This window comes from Meleagris gallopavo, chromosome 2 (genome assembly GCF_905368555.1).
Source record: "Meleagris gallopavo chromosome 2, MGAL_WU_HG_1.1, whole genome shotgun sequence".
NCBI classification, from domain to species: Eukaryota; Metazoa; Chordata; class Aves; order Galliformes; family Phasianidae; genus Meleagris; species Meleagris gallopavo.
In genome coordinates, this window is record NC_139405.1 from 64,898,074 (window position 1) to 64,915,409 (window position 17,336).

At 36.9% G+C, this 17,336-nt stretch overlaps 1 protein-coding gene across 2 annotated transcripts in view; it reads left to right on the plus strand.

Annotated features, from left to right (window-relative positions):
- Nucleotides 1–17,336, plus strand: part of LAMA4 (laminin subunit alpha 4) — a 96,946-nt gene that overhangs the window by 56,751 nt on the left and 22,859 nt on the right. Inside the window, exons 13-24 of one of the 2 annotated variants that reach the window (XM_085217451.1) lie at nt 62–210; nt 2,302–2,443; nt 3,493–3,589; nt 4,153–4,272; nt 5,262–5,447; nt 8,581–8,720; nt 9,969–10,142; nt 11,295–11,437; nt 11,815–11,977; nt 13,574–13,707; nt 14,792–14,963; nt 16,960–17,091. In XM_085217451.1, the coding sequence (XP_085073577.1) occupies nt 62–210; nt 2,302–2,443; nt 3,493–3,589; nt 4,153–4,272; nt 5,262–5,447; nt 8,581–8,720; nt 9,969–10,142; nt 11,295–11,437; nt 11,815–11,977; nt 13,574–13,707; nt 14,792–14,963; nt 16,960–17,091 (1,752 nt within the window). The remainder of the gene's footprint in view (nt 1–61; nt 211–2,301; nt 2,444–3,492; nt 3,590–4,152; nt 4,273–5,261; nt 5,448–8,580; nt 8,721–9,968; nt 10,143–11,294; nt 11,438–11,814; nt 11,978–13,573; nt 13,708–14,791; nt 14,964–16,959; nt 17,092–17,336) is intronic. The other variant, XM_085217452.1, reaches the window with a different exon arrangement.

Sequence of the window (17,336 nt, forward strand, 5' to 3'; positions counted from 1 at the left end):
TAAAAAGACTTGTTTTTTTTTACCATTTTCATATTCTTTCCTTCCTTCCATATTTATACAGAATGTGTCAGGGTTCTACGCAGAAATAGATGGAGCTAAAAAGGAATTGCAAGAAAAAATAGCCAATCTGTCTCTGTTTGATGATAAGCTGGAAGAAAAGGCTATGCAGCATGCACATAACCTAAGAAGACTTGCTGATGAGTTGGACCGGTAAAATTTAACTTCAGCACACTCTGTTCATACAAGTGATAATTATGGAACAGCTGAATGAACTGAGACAAGCAGAAACACAGTGACATTAGATACACTGGCTGTAAATAGGCATTAAACAAATTGCTGGGAATTCATGTATGGAAAGAATTTTCATGGTCCAGAGGGAAAATCTGAATTTGAGCAAAACAGAATCTATTCATCTTCTCAAAGCATAAACAAACGTATCTTGTGTGATATTCTTCTCTTTCTAATTTGGCACGTTCTCCTATTACCATAGCATGAGAACAGAAAAGGCAAACTACTGAAAAGTAATACAATACAGGCAGATTAAATGGTGCTGGCAGATATTGCTTTTGTTAGTGAGTTATTTCACATTAAAAAATGTTTTTGTAGTATGGGTCATAAAATGGGATTTGTGATAATTTTTGTTTAAGAAGTGGTTTACAGACGAAATATTTCTTAAAGTGTAGATTGGGCTTCAAGCCCTCTGTAATACCAAAAATTTACTGCAAAGCCTCCTATTTTGCTGGCAAACAGACTTTCCTTCAATTTACTAAAAAGTCACTCTAAGGAAATTTGAAATATGACTTTATTTGCAATTGGTACTACACATGAAAAAATCACTGCTGCAAGTGATTTCTTAAAGAAAATGCTTTACCAAATTCTACCTTAAGTAATGTAATGAACATATGTTTTCAGAGGATAAAGTGTTATAACTACTCATCAAGCATATTATCTAAATACCAGTTGTTTCTTAATATTAGTACACACTGGATAGGAGATTTAAACAGTGAAAAAATAACAGATGGCTTTCCTTTATAGAACTGTACAAAGCTGATATCTGAAACTCTTGTTCTATAATGCTACACAAACTACAGACAGCCTAGAAAGCAAACAATATGTTCAGTCTGAGATCGCCTAGCTGGGGGTAATAGAATCACTTGAAAGAAACTACCCCATATGGCTAACCTTCATCCTTTCCTAAAATAATTTTAAAATGACTACCAACTCCAATATATCAGGAATTTAATATGAAATGAGCAGAAATAATTGCAAAATATCCAGATGGAAATGTGCTGACTCTTAATTTTTGAGAAGATTGTCCTGCAATGAAACTTTAATCCTTTAAAACGTTTAGCCTATCTTCAAACCATTATGTTGTTCTTCGGTTGATTGGTTGTTTTTTGTTGTTGCTGTTGTTTGTTCTTAAAGGATTTGCTTTATAAACTTGTTAGGCTTTTTTGTTGTTGCTGAAGTTTATTTGGGGGGAAATACAGCAGAAAATTCTTACAACAGTACTGGTAATTGGAAAATTGTTATGTCTTCTTTGAGTGTGCAAATACACTCAAGTGAATACACACAAGCAGATATAAATGTATATCTAATATTTATATAAATATATTCTCTGAATTCTGTTTATCACAGAAATATAGAAAATAATGCTTACTCAAAGTTATTAATTGTTGAAGGTTCAGTCCTAAGCCAACTGTTTTGAACTCCTCTGAAGACCATTTACCTCTTAATATGCACATCAAGCTCTACCATGCCAGCAAGGCAACATTATATTTCTGAAATCAAACTTCTTGCAAAATTTCATGACCAGTGGATAGTTCTTCACCTAATTCTCCCCCTTTTCCCATCTACATTTGGAACATATAAACAGTCTGTTGATACAGCTGTCCTGATCACTGGTGCACACAGTTCTTTCCATTCACAGCCAGGAGTTATCTCCATAGAAGGACAACCCATTGATCTGTTATTCTGTCCATTTATGAATGATCTATCCAGATTTTTTAAAAAGATAAAAGCTTAGAAGTTACCTGTTACTGCTCACATAGATGTGAAGGCCAAATTCCCAGAGCTTTAGCAAGTTGGAAACCCCTGGGATGTACCTGCTATCCACATCATTTTCTCCTGCTTTAGATTGGCATGGATGGCCACACCCAATAAAGAGAATACACATCAGGCCAAATATATTTATGTGCAAAATTATATAGTCAAGATTCATAGAATGTTAAGAAAGCTAATCAGTTTGAAAGTAATTTGATGCAGTTTGGTTTCTTCCTCTGTTTACTCTCTTTTTAACAGGAATTTACATGGTATTGATACAAATGGATTGGTACAAAGGGCAATAAATGCTTCAAATGTATATGAAAATATTGCTGGTTATATTGAAGAAGCTAATAAAGCTGCTTTGCTAGCACTGAACACAACAAACCGGGTCAATGATGTAAGTAGTTGTCATAACACCAGCATTTACTTTGCAATGCTACAGGGGCTTTGAACACCTAAGTATGAAGAAAAAACAAGATCTAGCTTCATTGTCCGCATCCAAGTTCTCACTACACATTTTGCTTCATATGTTATTTCCTGAATTAAATCCTAGGTGGTCAATCATTCTGTCTGCAGAATCAATTAATCTGCCTGTCTACATTCCCCTGTAATTTACAGAGAAGCAATAGGGCCTTCCTGTCAATGAGTACAGGGAAATGCTTCTTTGTCCTGTCACTCAACCTGAGACAGTCCTGTAAAAGTGCAGACAACTCCTTGGTTCTGTAGGAATGGGTGCTTGAGTCCTCCTGTTCCATACAGTACCAGGTGGAAGGAAAGGATCAGTGACAGGATCGTCGCTGTTTCTCATAGAAAGTTAAAATGAGGCAAATAGCCCACTTGTATGCTCACTGCTTTAACGAGGATGCTAGTTTTGTCTTGGGCCTTACTGTTCTAAAATATTTTATTTCCTTTTTTACGTTTCTAATTTTAAAAGACTTTAGTAGCAGTTTATTAGTGGGATAGAAAGAGGAACCGGTTGGATTCTAGGGACCAGATCCCTAGGGATTTTGAGTCCCGTCCTCTGCTTACAGTGTGCTAATGGGGAGTGGAAGCAGTTCCCCACACACAGCACACATTCATCATCCGATAGAGTTGACAGTGGAAACAAACATGATGCCTAACTAACATGCAGAATGAATACCAAGTTGGTATATTAGAGCTGATAAATTAAGAGGACTTCTCTGCTTTCTGCGTCTTAGTTACTCTTTATTGTTCTCTGAACAGTACATGTTTCTCTAAGCTTTTATTACAGCCTATAGGAAATTTTCCTGTCAATCTTCTTTTTGTATTCCAGTTGCCAGTCTTAAATGCTATCAAGAAAAATGAAACTGCTGTTGACTTTGAAGTTACATTTATATCAAGCAATACATTGTCTACAATTATATACATTAAAAGGAAACATTTGGTAAACATTATTTTACTTTCTTTTTTGAAATATACTTGCAGGCTGCAGTTGGAATTGATACTCAGATCATTTACCATAGAGGTAAAAGTGAAGAACTTCTCAGCCGAGCCATGGAGCTACAACAGACAGCAGCTTACAGTAAATATACAAAGTTTATTTCATTTACAAAAGAACCATTTGAAATATATCCACTGTTTCAATATCTGCACCCATAAATAGTTTTTCACATGTAAATGTACTCAGTTAAGTAGTTGACTGAAATCAATTCACAACAGTTTAAGTATTCAGGAATCTGGATTTCATCAGTGTTGGATAATAATAAATGTTAAAAGATTTTGACTTTTTTTTTTTTTTTTCACTGAAAATGAACGATAGTACTAAAATTACAGAAATGACCTCTTCAATTTTCCAGGACCTTTTGAGTTTCTTAGACTTTCTCCTGTGTAAGTTTGGAATTATTCTACACAATGAGATTTGGCACTGACTGAGTTAAGGCAAATATGGCTATGAGCATCAAGGTTGCTTATGACTTTAGATTATATAAAGTCAAGAGTGCTACTGTAGCCTATGCTAAAAAATGTCTTAGCATACTACCTATGGTATATTAAAGGCTTAATAATATACCTCAATAGGAGAAAATTTATCTTTTTATAATGCTACTTTGATATCATTCAATCATATCTCCTAATTTCTCCCCACAGGTAATGATTTAACCATTGCAGACACCAGCCGTCATGTCAATGGCACTGCGGCACGAATGCATGCTGTGCAAAGCAGACTGATGAGAGCCATCACAAAAATGCAATCAGCAGAACTAGGTTGTAAGAAATCTCATTTCATGATTCTTTGCCTTCAAATGCCTTACACCACATTTTATCTTTGCATATGGCCTATGAAGTTGATATTAAGATTTCAGTTCCAGGAAGGCTCAAACAAATTTGATGAAATGACAAGATGTATAATCAATACCAATCCATCACGTATTCATGATAAAATTATACATTTTTTCCATCAGAAATTACTAACATTTGTTTTGATCCTCCTTCCTGTAATTGTCCTCTCCCATTTAACTCTTGATTTTTTCAGGGCGTGGAGAATTTACAAATCTGTGGATTTACTCTATTGATTGTCAAAATCTAATTCTCATATAATCACATACAGAGTATTTAGGAGATTAATTACTGGCAGTCTTGACTGACAAAATCTCACTATAGTTTCTCAGAAAACAGACATCATAGAGCATCCAGCCCATACCCAAAGATGTTCAAAGTTGACATATTCAAGAATTCTCCATTAATTCCTATTTTTGCTTTTTACTACTAAGATATCATATGCAAAATGCCATGATTTTGGAAATACAGTCCTTGGTAACTCAAAAAAAAAAAAAAAAGATACTGGATATGGGATAACAAAAGCATTTTAGTGCCTTGGATTTCTCTCCATGGAAAATAACTTTCATGAAAAATATTCAGTCTTTACATATATTTTTTTAAAAAACACAAAGAAAATCAGAATATCCTTGGCTATGCAACAACCTTCAAAATCCCAGGATATTGAAAAACTTTATCAATCTAGAACTATGAGGAAATAAGGATTTGTTACATTTAAAGAATTAATATAACAGTAGACCACCCACTAGTACTTTTGAGTATTCCTTGTGGAAACAAAGAGAAGACCAAATAAGCAAGGTTGGATCTCCACTCTGCTGAAGATAAAATCCTTTTAATCTCATCAATTTTGAAGTACACGCAACAGCTCATTTGAAACTCTGTCGGTGTTCATTTCCTCTCATCCCCTATTTATTATGTAGTGGAGGCCAGACAGCGCTTGGAGCAAGCTAAACAGAAGACTGCAGAGGCTGTTAGCACTACAGTAACAATAACACAGGCTACAACTCCCATGGATGAGAATGTGAGGTTGTGGTCTCAGAACCTGCAAGACTTCCAGCACGACTCAGCTGCCTACGACAGCGCTGTGCACTCAGCTGGGGATGCAGGTACAGCAGCCTGAGTTTTGCTATTCTGTAGTATTAAAATGGAAGGGAATCACTGCAGCATCATGCTGTGCAAATTGTTGTTTCATTGCTTATAATCTTACAGAATTTTATCTAGGATTTGCCATGAGGCTTGACTCCTCTTTAAAACTTTGGGATACATAAGTCATTCTAAAAATGACTTAAACACTTAAGAGCTGAAGTCATATTGGCTTCTAAGTCAGTTTTATTAGGGTACCAAGGTCACACTGAAAGGTGGACAGATTATTTACATATTTGTTTTCATTATGATACATCGTTCAGCTTCTGTTTTTGTAACATTGGGAGGTACTTAACAACAGAGCTGTCCTGTCCTCAGTGGTACAAACATAGAGTTGAAAAGGTCCCTGATTTGATAAGCTTGTAGTCGAGGAATAAGGAGGAAATACAATATTTAAGCAGGATGATTGCTAGAAAAGCTTGTAAACATTACATCAATTTCACTTTTATTAGGAAGGGCAAAGAGGAAGAATAGAGAACAAATGTGAGGGTTTGTTAGGAAGAATGTAGAGTACCAACAACAAAGGAGACTGCACTGGAAGTGCTCCAGTTAGATGTGGCTGTGATTCACAGCCTGAGACGACAGATGTTGACTCGTCTGAGGGCAGCAGAGTGCTTTCAGATCAGCTGTGTGCATTGCCAGGAGTGGGTGACCTGGAAACAGGAATGTCCATAAAAGCCCATGAGGAAGTATTGAAATATGTTCAGCCAGGTGCCTGCACCATCATACCAATAATACTGCTACAGCAGAGAAAGCCTCTAAGCTGATTTGCCCAAACTGCCTTTGACCGAAGCTTGCATGGCATTTTTGGAAGGGCAAGAACATTTCATGGCTGTGGTGTTTGAGAAGACTTAACATGTTGCCGTTGTGCAGGGAATTGATGATTTTCAGCAAAGGATGAAGTGTAGTTTGGGAAAGAAAACACTAAAAGAGAAAGTATCTGGAAGGTTACAGTCAAGATGTTTCCTACTTCACAGTTTGCTTTCTGTTCTTTTTTTGTCTTGCGTGACTAGGAAATACTCATTTTTACTTTTATTCCAAAGACTAAAAAATCATCATTCTTCCTTGTTGAAGAATGCCATAAAAAGGATAAAAAGAAGAGGTTTATGGCAAGATTTTACTAGGAGTAACAGATGATAGTTAGGAGCTTTCATATCACAGCTGTGTTTCTATCTTCGGATCTCAAATTTCAAACAGACAGAAAGCCAGTTTTTCAAGATATCTGATCAAATACAGTTACAGTTCAGTTGGTGGTTTAAAACAAAACAAGCAACAATAAAAAAATGGATGCTTGAAATTTGCTGTATCACTTTCTGAGCTTGGATTTTTTTATTTTAACAGTAAAGAGGATTTTTTTTCTAAGTGATTATTGTGATACGCTTCATTTCAAAAGGCAGAGCAAACTTTCTGCAAGAGAATTAGTATACTATACTGTTGTGTTGTTTTGTTGTTTTTTTAAATAGAATGCTTAATGCAGTCTGGAAATAATGTGTTACGTTAATTCAGTGTGCTTCATTGAGGACTTGTTGAAAAAATGGCACTTTTTATATACAGTAAGGCTTACATGCAATATATGATTCTATATAGGATATAAGGTCTTTCAGGACTTAAGGAAAATAACAGGAGAAACTAAATTTCCTCACAGCTGCTCCTACACTGAACTTGGAGAGAAAAACACAAGTGAAAAGAGCCAAGCAGAGGGAGAGCAAGGTTGTGGCAAATACAGCTTTCTACTCTGCCCAAAGGGAAGCAGGCTGTATAGGACTCCATGGGATCTTCTAATACTCTGTGCTACTCTGAGTGAAGCTGAGAGCTGCTTCAATCTGTAGTCAGCATGGAACGGAGAGCACAGAATAGAATTTTTTTCCCTTCTTTATAATGCCAGTACAGCTGAAGTTCTCTACCTGTCTCCCTATCTTTTCAGACAAGAGTAAAAATACAAGGAGAGGAACACAAGAACAAGTGGATGCAAGTTGATAACCCTTAAAACATAACTAAAAACCTGACAAATCAGATCTTAACCTTTGCAGTGAATCCATGTCATTAAAAATTAACTGAATACTGGATCTTTCTTGTATGCATGAAGCTTGTGGCTAAAATCACATTTAATTATACTCAGCTACTTATACCTATACTTAATTAGAGATGAAAAATGATGTGATGTGTAAATATCCTTCAAAGGGCAGCATGTCAGTGGAATCTGATGTGACAAAACTGGATTATCATTAGGAGTAGTTCTTTTCCTTTCTCTTTAATTTCTGCTTATCTTTCTGCCTTTGAACACGTTAAAGCAGACACATTTCCCTTTGACCACCATCCTTCTCCCACACATACCAAGAGACATTGCAGCAAAAGACTGGAAGCACTGGACTGTGATTCATGACCTTGTCATACGTAGACAGGAAAGCTGAGGAGTCTGGGACAGACAGTAAGCACAGTTTAGGTGCATATTCATCATCTTCTGAGCTTCTCTGCCATTGTACAGCACAAAGCTTTTATCACAGGCTGAAAGCAGCAATGTTTCTGTTAGCACAGTGGGCTACTACATCACTCCACAGCTGTTGCTTCTATGTGGGTGGAGAAATGCACAGCTGAGAGCAACCTGTTCAGCTCCTCTAAATTGAATTTGAAAAGCTCATGAGCCACTCTGAAATTCCCAGGTTAGCCACAGATCTCAAGTGAGAAGCCAAACAACTAATCCTTCTGCTGCAGTTGCCATATCTGTAAGATCAGGTTTAACGTTTATCTGCCTTGAAGGAAGATGAAAAGGTTAAAATGATTAACATTTAAAAAGCTCCTTTAGAAAAATGGTACATAGGTACAACTTCTAGTAGTTACTAGAAGTCCCGTGAAAAAATAGCTGCATTTGTGCAAAGCAAAAAATAAATTTTTTCTTCCAAACACTTTTGCACATACCAGATCTTGATAAGACACTAACCTTTCTGAAATCAGTGCTTCTCACACACCACACCTAGGACTTGTTCTGAAAGTACAAGGAGATAGGCTGGTTGAAGAGTGCAAGGAGCAATTTTCCTAGTGCAAAACTGGTTTTGCAAAGAGGAAGAAAACAAGCTGTCACTTCTTTTCTAACTGCAGTGAAGAAACTTACGGAAGTCTTTCCTCAACTCCTGGATAAACTGCGCAAAGTAGAACAGAAGGCACCAGCAAACAATATTTCTTCCAGCATTCAGCGGATCAGAGACTTGATTGCCCAAACCAGGAGTGTGGCAAGCAAGGTAAAACTTTGAGATGGGGTATTTGGTTAATAGTACTAATTATCATATACATCTTCCCAGGAGCTTTATTTTCTTGGGCTATGTCTGAAGACTGAACCTTGAAATCTCCTCCCAACTACGTAAACAAAATACGTGAAAGTCAATAAAATATTTGCAATTCATATTTATAAGCAATTAACATTACCAGTGTTCACTGTAGACTGTTTCTACTGGGTTAGCAACTTTAGTTAAGTGATAGGCACAGTGTTAATGATGGCCACTGTAAAAGAACCATTTACAGGTAAAACTAATAGTTCATCACTTAACTGGCAATATTCGTTAGATGCGGGAGTAATTATGGCAACATAACACAAACTCTCCTCAGTTGGGAGTATTCCTTTTTTTTCTTGTGAATTAATTTTCTGCAGAGTAGGAGAATCTTTAACTCATGCATATTTAATAGAGAAAAATGCTTTCATTTTCATACATTAATTATGAAGGATTTTTCTGTAATGAGAACACTGAGGTCAAAAATTAAAACAATATATTTGAGTTAATTCACAAAAATCAAAAATTCAGTTCATTATTACGTGCTCACAATGCTGTCCATGTACATTGCTTTAAAAAAAAAAAAAAGGCAAAATTCATCTAGTACGTGAGTACGTGGGAATTATTTGACTTTTCTTTAAAGGTCTTTCATCATTCAGGAATATATTGCTTAAACTTGAAATCATTACTGCATTTATGTTGAAGTTCATAGTTCATTTTGAACTAAAATGTTTTAAAATTTGATTAGCATCTTCTACATGTCACTGTAACTTCAATAATAAAACAGGATTACTCATAAACAGAAAATTGGCCATAGTACTCACAAAGCAAAGAAAAATTACAGGTAGAAGTTTTATAGCCCTGTAGGAACTTCATTATGGTCTGTACCTTGCAATGTAGCCCTAATTCAACTAAGCACACAGCAATGTCCCACTGAAATTTAAATTACGTTAAGAATATTCTTAAACATATTCTAATTTAATATTAATATTCTTAAGCATAGTTAATGAGCAGTTTCAATTAGTTTAATTTACTATCTTCCCTTTAAAGCATCTTCCATAAGTGATTGTTATAAACATAAAAAATTCTAAATAGCACCTACATAGGTGCAGATTTTACTCTAGTAGTAAGAGAGGCTACTGACCAAGATTTCTTGCACATTTACGTAAGTAATGTCTATAGGCTGCAATAATGTCTCACTTAACGCACTTGCAACTGCAGGTCCAGGTTTCTATGATGTTTGGAGGTGAATCAGCTGTTGAAGTCAATCCAAAGATCAACGTGGAGGAACTGAAGTCTTTCACTTCCATGAGCTTGTATATAAAGCTTCAAAAAGACAACCCACAATTGGCAGCATCTCCAGACAGATTCATTTTGTACCTTGGAAACAAAAATGTAAGAGAATAGCCCAGTTAATTTTTATATATATTTAAAAATGTTGCAATAGGTTTGAACTTTATTTGCCCTTGTTTATTCCTCTCACTTTTTCTCCATTTCACAAAATACAAGGTATCTACTGTCAGCTGATTTAAAAACTGCCACTGACTTATCGCAAAGCAAAGTGGAAGGGCTTCCAGCACCCCAGCACTCCTGTCCCTGAAACTTCTCACTAAAAGCAATGAAGAGGTCTCTCCAACAGGCAAACTGGGCTGCCTACGCAGCATGCTTTTATGTTTGCCACTGCTGGGAGCTTCACCTGCCCATTTGAACACCCAGTACTGAGCAGCTACCATTACTCGTATTGCTTTTTTTGTGGGCCACAATTTAACCAGGTTGCTGAGAGTGACAATTCCAAACTTTCAAAGCCAGAAGTCCATAAGCTAAAAAGGCTTTTTGCCTGAGGCTTGTGCTGCTGCTGTACACCTGTACTTCACTGCTTTGATACACTTAGAAATGGCATATGCTCTCACTACCTGCAACTGTTGTGAAAGAGTTGCTCATTAAATTGTGATTCTTGAAAGAAGAAAAATCGCATCGCACAAGCCAAGTAGAATCCTGATAAGGTCTTAGCTGAGAAGGGTAAAACAGCATGCTTTTCTTTTTAAATTTTTCTAAAAAGAATATCTACTGAATATAAATTAAGAGAAACCCCTCCTGGTAGGAGAATTATTTGCATCATAGTACCTAGGCTTCAAACAAAGTTTTCTTCTTCAAATATTTAACACCTATGCACAGTAAATACTGATAAGTAGCTTCTCATTAATCGTGACTAATTTACAGTCAGTAAAAATCATATGACCTTGTATTTTCCTGATTAAAAATGGATGAAACATCAGAGGTTTTTTTCTGTGCAGTGAAGTAAACTAATTAGAGAATTAAGATTTTTAATTATATTTGTGTAATATATAAAATATAAATCTAATATGTAAAATTAAAAATATAAATACATTATATAATGTAATGTATATATTATTTTAATAGAATATGTATGAAACCTTATTTTTAAAGCCTTCATTTTGTCTTATATAGCCCAATACTTTACCAGTGCTCTGCAATAAATCTGATTCGATGTTGTAGCTCTGACATCCTTCTCCACTGATGTTTTAGGTTAAAAATTACATGGGACTGGCAATTAAAAATGACAACCTTGTCTACATTTATAATCTGGGAGACCAAGACGTGGAAATACCTCTGGACTCCAAGCCAGTCAGCACCTGGCCTTCTTACTTCAGCATCATCAAAATTGAGAGGTAAACAGACAATGTACATTTCACCAAATTCAAACTGCTTCAAAGAGAGGAAACAAACAAATAAATAAATAAATAACCAGAAAAGGCTGTCCCAGAATTGCCCATTAGTAGTCTTAAGTGTCTGTTTCTATCCCTGCTGAAATAAATGGAAATTCGCTTTGCTTTTAGAGAGCCAGGACCCATGGGGACATGAAGGGGAAGGGAAAGCGTTTGTAATTTTTCTATTTCTTTCCCTGTAGAATACCAGTCTTCTAATGAGGGGAAGAAGAAAAAAAAAAAACCGTCCTGGAGCTGGGGGCTTGCTGCTGTTGTCTGTTGTTTGTTTTTTTAAGCCTAGCAAACACAAAACCCTCTGCTCTTACAATTTCCTTCTGCAGGATTGGAAGACATGGCAAAATGTTTTTAACTATACCAAGTCTTAGCAGCACATCAGAAGAAAAATTCATCAAAACAGGAGAGACTCTTGGTCCTAGCTCTCTCCTGAATTTGGAACCTGAAAATACTGTTTTCTACGTTGGTGGAGCACCTCCAGACTTCAAGGTCGGTCAGATAAATACTTTATATTCAGAGCTTAAATAATACAAACCTATCTTGCTGAGCTTCCCTTTTAACACAGAAATGGCTAGAAAATGAAATGTCCTTATATAGTCATTTATTATCCTAGGACTATCTCTTCTATCTACAGCAAAAGCTACTACTTTCTCCAGCATATCATGTCATACAGTAGGATGATCAGATTCCTATTAGCTATCAATGAGGTTTTTTGAAAAGTAATAATAAAAGTGATTTTTTTTTAAATCAAACTGCATAAATTAAGGCCTGGTATCCCAGCTCAGAAGGGCTACCTGGTTTGCAGGCTACTCTTTTTTTTTTTAATGCTGATAGAGCTTTGGTACTTAACAATTTTTCTTTCACAACTGTTACAAAAATGAAAGGTAACATACTGTTAATACTAGCATGGTGTAGCAAAATTCTGATGCACTGATTTGTTCAAATTTAAATTATCAGTGGTTTAAATCCAGCCTTGCAATGACGTGAAGACTTGTCTGTGCAATACATACCTGAGGACTTGCAGGAGGTGGATGCTTCTGCCTGGGTTTTAAAGGATTGCACCCACCTCACCACAGTCAGGATGAGCTAGCACCTCATTTACCTGTCTCTGAGAGGCAACTTTTTGGATTTAGAAAATGTTATGAATGATCTTGTTATTAATAGAAAATGTATCACATAACCACTGGATATCTCATACTTAAAATAATTAAATAGAATAGTAGAAGAAACAAAAAAAAAAAAAAAAGAAACAAGATACAGGTTCTGTGCTGCAGATGAGAATCCCACTTTCTCTTACAGCTACGTATATTCTGCACTGCTGCATTACTGTTACTATTATATTGTAAGCAAAATGGAAATAATGAGAAGCCGAATGAAAGTTGCCGTCAGTGATCAGTCTCTGAAGTGCTATTAACAGGTGTTATTAATATCACACCTGTTCCACAGAGCAGAGTATTTTAATATTAAAAGAATTATTCACTAATGCTACCAGCTTTATTCTTTTGTATCTTTCACCACTGTGGCTATTTAAATTCCATTTGCAGTGACCTTTGTTAAAAGGAGTTTCTATATCCTGCTGTTTAAAATAATACCTGTTGAGGCTTAGATACTGGTACAGTCTTTGAATCCAAGTATCCTGAGTTTAAAGTGCTCTTTCATTCTTTCTCTTTCGTCATGGTAGGAATTTTTCAAGGAATAAAGAATGTCTATACATTAGACATGAAATATCTTTTGAGAAATTCAAGTACTTCAAGCAAGATTTGGGATTAGTCAGATCCTAACTCTTCCTTTTTCCAAGTGCACTCCCTTCAAAACTACCAAACTACAAAAAAAGTCCTTGCCTCACCTGCCCCAGTCTTCTCTCTGTGAGGACGTCTTTATGCTCCATTTCCTCTTTTTTTCATGTATGGAATGTTATGGCTAGTGGCTGTATCATGATAAGGACTGCAATGACTATTCAAAGGCAGCAATATCCCATTTTTTCACAATATGAGGAGTACAGAGAAAAAGCTGATCCCAGACACAAACGCTTTCGTGATAACCCAAATAAGGCATGTGTCCTTTTACTTCTCTCTTTCTGCACAGCTCCCTCCCAGCTTAGACTTGCCTGGCTTCATCGGCTGCCTGGAGCTGGCTACCCTGAACGACGATGTGATCAGCCTGTACAACTTCAAGCACGCCTACAACATCGACACCACCACATCGCCACCTTGTGCCAGGTAGGTGACAGTCCCGCCATCACTCGTTTGTAGGAAGTGCCACTCCTGATAGTTCCAATCTGTTTCAGAGACAGATGGGAAGGTGACGCCAAGTTGTCCAGAAGGAACTTTGCCACTGTTAATTCCTAGTTGTGTCAAGAAGCTGAACTTAGATATTTTGTCTACATTAATTCTCTCAGAATCTTGTTCCTGCCTTGGAAGTGTGGAGAGAGTGTTTCAGCTATTCCATAAGGCAGGGGCTAGACTCCCACCTTCCCTGGACTGCTTGTCAAGATCAGGGTTTCTGCTGCCTTAAATCCCTTCCCTGTAAGTGATATGGCCACAACCAGTTAGCTCCAGCAGTCCTGGTAAACTTGAGTGCACTCCCACACCCAGCTAACAAAGTCAGTATAGAAATTACCTTTCAGCCATATGCTGTGAAACAGTACAAATCGCCCAGATAAGCCACACGCACATTGGGAAATATGGTCCTTAAAGTAAAAGGGAACATTTACCAAAGCATTTGTTTGGCACAGGCATGAGTGGGCATTTTGTTCATATAACACAAGGGTCTCTCTGTGCATAAAACTGGAGAGAAACCTGTAGCTTTCACTGCAAGGGAACTGCAGAGAGACCAGGAGCTGAGAGCTGCTGCCCTCCACATCAGTGCATGTGGCCCATTTCTTGTCTCTCCATACGGGCCCATTCTCAGTTAAAGGCCATGGAGAATTCAAATGGATTTCTGCACAAACCAAGCAACCTCTTAATAAGAATATATGTATATCCTTATAATAAGGAGGTGTGATTACCTTTATGAGGATCAGCAAAAAATGTTCCTGTCCTTTACATACAGCATAGAATAAAAGCACAATCTGATGACAAAGGAGTTAGATGCACCTTCAAATCTATACATTTCAGAAAAAAAATTCTCAGAATTTGAAAGAAAAAGTCACCAGTCTCATCACTTCCAGGAGAAAGCATCGGTTCAGAATAATAATTTCAAGAAAGTACTTTAATTACAAAGGCCCTTAAATTTCTCCAAATGAAAATGGGGACCACAGTGCTGATGCTGTCAATTTTTGCTTCCCTGGTTGTTTTTTCATAGAAATAAGTTGGCTTTCACTCAGAGTCGAGCTGTGAGTTATTTCTTTGATGGTTCTGGCTATGCTGTGGCAAGAAATATTGAGAGGAGGGGAAGATTCAGCCAGGTGACACGGTTTGACATTGAAGTTCGAACACCTACAGACAATGGATTGATCCTGCTGATGGTTAATGGAGTGAGTATCAAATTCTTCTGGTACCCTTTAGCCATGAATACCACAAGTTCTCCAGTACTTGCAATATCATGGGAAATGCAAAATATTTTAATTGCGGAAAGAGGTAATACCTATGTGTTTATCTGGTACATATATACATTGGGAGAGAACTGGCATATGCTTTGCAGTAAGTAGAGCTGGACTCTGCTCTCATCCACAGACATTTAGGACTTTTGAGTGGTAATGCCACTGTGATGACCCTGTGATGATAAACCACTTAAGATCAGGAGTTGTATCTTTGTTTAAATGTGAATGTACATTCAAGTCTATAGAAAATTTCTGTGAAGTAGCTCCTAGAAAACAGTCATTTTGTGGTAGCTGCCACTTTATAGCTGTGTTTCAGGGGGTGCTAGAGCTAAATAGTTATTTAAGTTACTGAATATAGAAAGTAACACAAAAAAAAAAATAGCTAGATCCAGATGTTGCCAGCTTTTCAGATGTTTGATGGTGATGCAAACTCTGAAATGGTTTAAAGAAAGAAGACTACATACAAATATCCTCTGAAGATAAGCTCAGATTTTTTATTTGTCTTTTGGCATCTCCACATCAGGCTCCCAAGTTCTTGTAGATTACAGCTTGATAAGGCCACAGAAAACAATGTACTATGTTAATGCATATCACAGACATACACTGGTCTGCACAGCAGCATGAGTATTCAGAAGACAACAAATCCACCCTCAGAACAGAGTTACTTTCTATTTTTCACCTTAATTTGCACAGGAGAGCGGTGGAGAGAGATTTGCTCTGCAGCACAACACTAACCTTTGCTCATAGGAGAATCCAGACTAAGCAACTGCTGGTCAAAGCTTTACTGCTTCAATTGCAGATCTCTAAGCAAAAATGCATGGAGATTTGTTGGACACGTGCACTTTGTATGTTACAGTGAAAACTGTGATCTATGGAAGACCGTGCCTGCTCACAGACACTTTTAGAAAGATTGTGTAAACTGCCCCATTATTCCATTCTGCAAGGACAGCTCATAATTACTATAAATGTAATCCCTGCTTAATTTTCAAGTTTAAAGTTTTCAAAACAAACCCAAGCTGCATTTTCATTTAAAAGCACTAGATTAAGATCTACTTGTATTACTTCAAGTAATGACTTCTGAGTGTGGAATAATTTGTGTCAGAGACATTAGTCCATGGCCTGTAGTTGTTTTTAGAGTATTATTGTTCCCATGTCTCCATTAAGTATGGGAACAGCATGCACACTAGAAGAGAACACAAACAGTAGCATTAAAAGCATTAACCCAGATCCACAGTTGCTGTAAACTGTCTGCTTTCTTATGTTCAGATTCAGAAGGAGACAAAGTCTGTACTATAGATCTTCATTTCAAGCTCTCCCTAGAGGTTTCCTGGAGTAGAGCTTCTGTTTTCAAAATCTAGGACACTCAACCACTGAAGAGAATCCAAAACAAGAAGTAGGAATAGTCAGAAAATCTAGAAACCAAATTTACAGTAAATACACTCTACCTATTTGCCTTCAGCAAATACAATGATTGAGGCTGTGAAAAGATACAATGCTGTGCTATTTTAGGCATCTTGACAGAAGCTGCTGATGCAGCCCCAACTATTCTAGCACATCATTGTTTTTACCAAGATAGTATCTTTCTTTGGGGCATGTGCTATTACTTTGACAGCAAATAGATGTGTTCACATTACAAATACTTTGCTGGTGAAGAATATTGACACACCTGTTCTACTAAATTCAGTTTCTCCAGAAAAGCATTTCACCCAGCCTTCAAATATGTGGTGTTTATCAAGCAATTATGTGTCTACATAAGCATATATTATGAATTAATCCAGAAGCTCTGCTCTAGTTTTGGAAAAATATGACCTTTTCTGAGTAGCCTGATGTTCACAATGTCAGTCTCATTACACAGTTCATTTCTTTTAATTCCTGATACAATCATAGTGTTTTCCTGACTGTTTTCTTTTTGTTTGTTTGTTTTATATAGAGTATGTTCTTCAGTCTAGAGATGCACAATGGATTCCTGTACCTCCGCTATGACTTTGGCTTCAGCACCGGCCCGGTGCTGCTAGAGGACTCCATGAAGAAGGCTCAGATTAATGATGCTAAATTTCATGAGGTAGAGATATGGGGTTACAGTCACAGCCATGTAATTAATTATCTCGGCAGCTCCAAAGCAGCCATGATTTGCTCCAATTAGAAGAAGAAAAGGATGAGAAGCCATGTAGTGATGCACAAGTGGGCAGAAGAGAAGAGTAGACACATACCTCACATGTGAGAGCACATCATTCCTGCCAGCACTGAGCCAGTTGGTGGGGGTCTCTCCAAGAGTCCTGGTAAATCAGTGCTTGTGGACAAATTCTG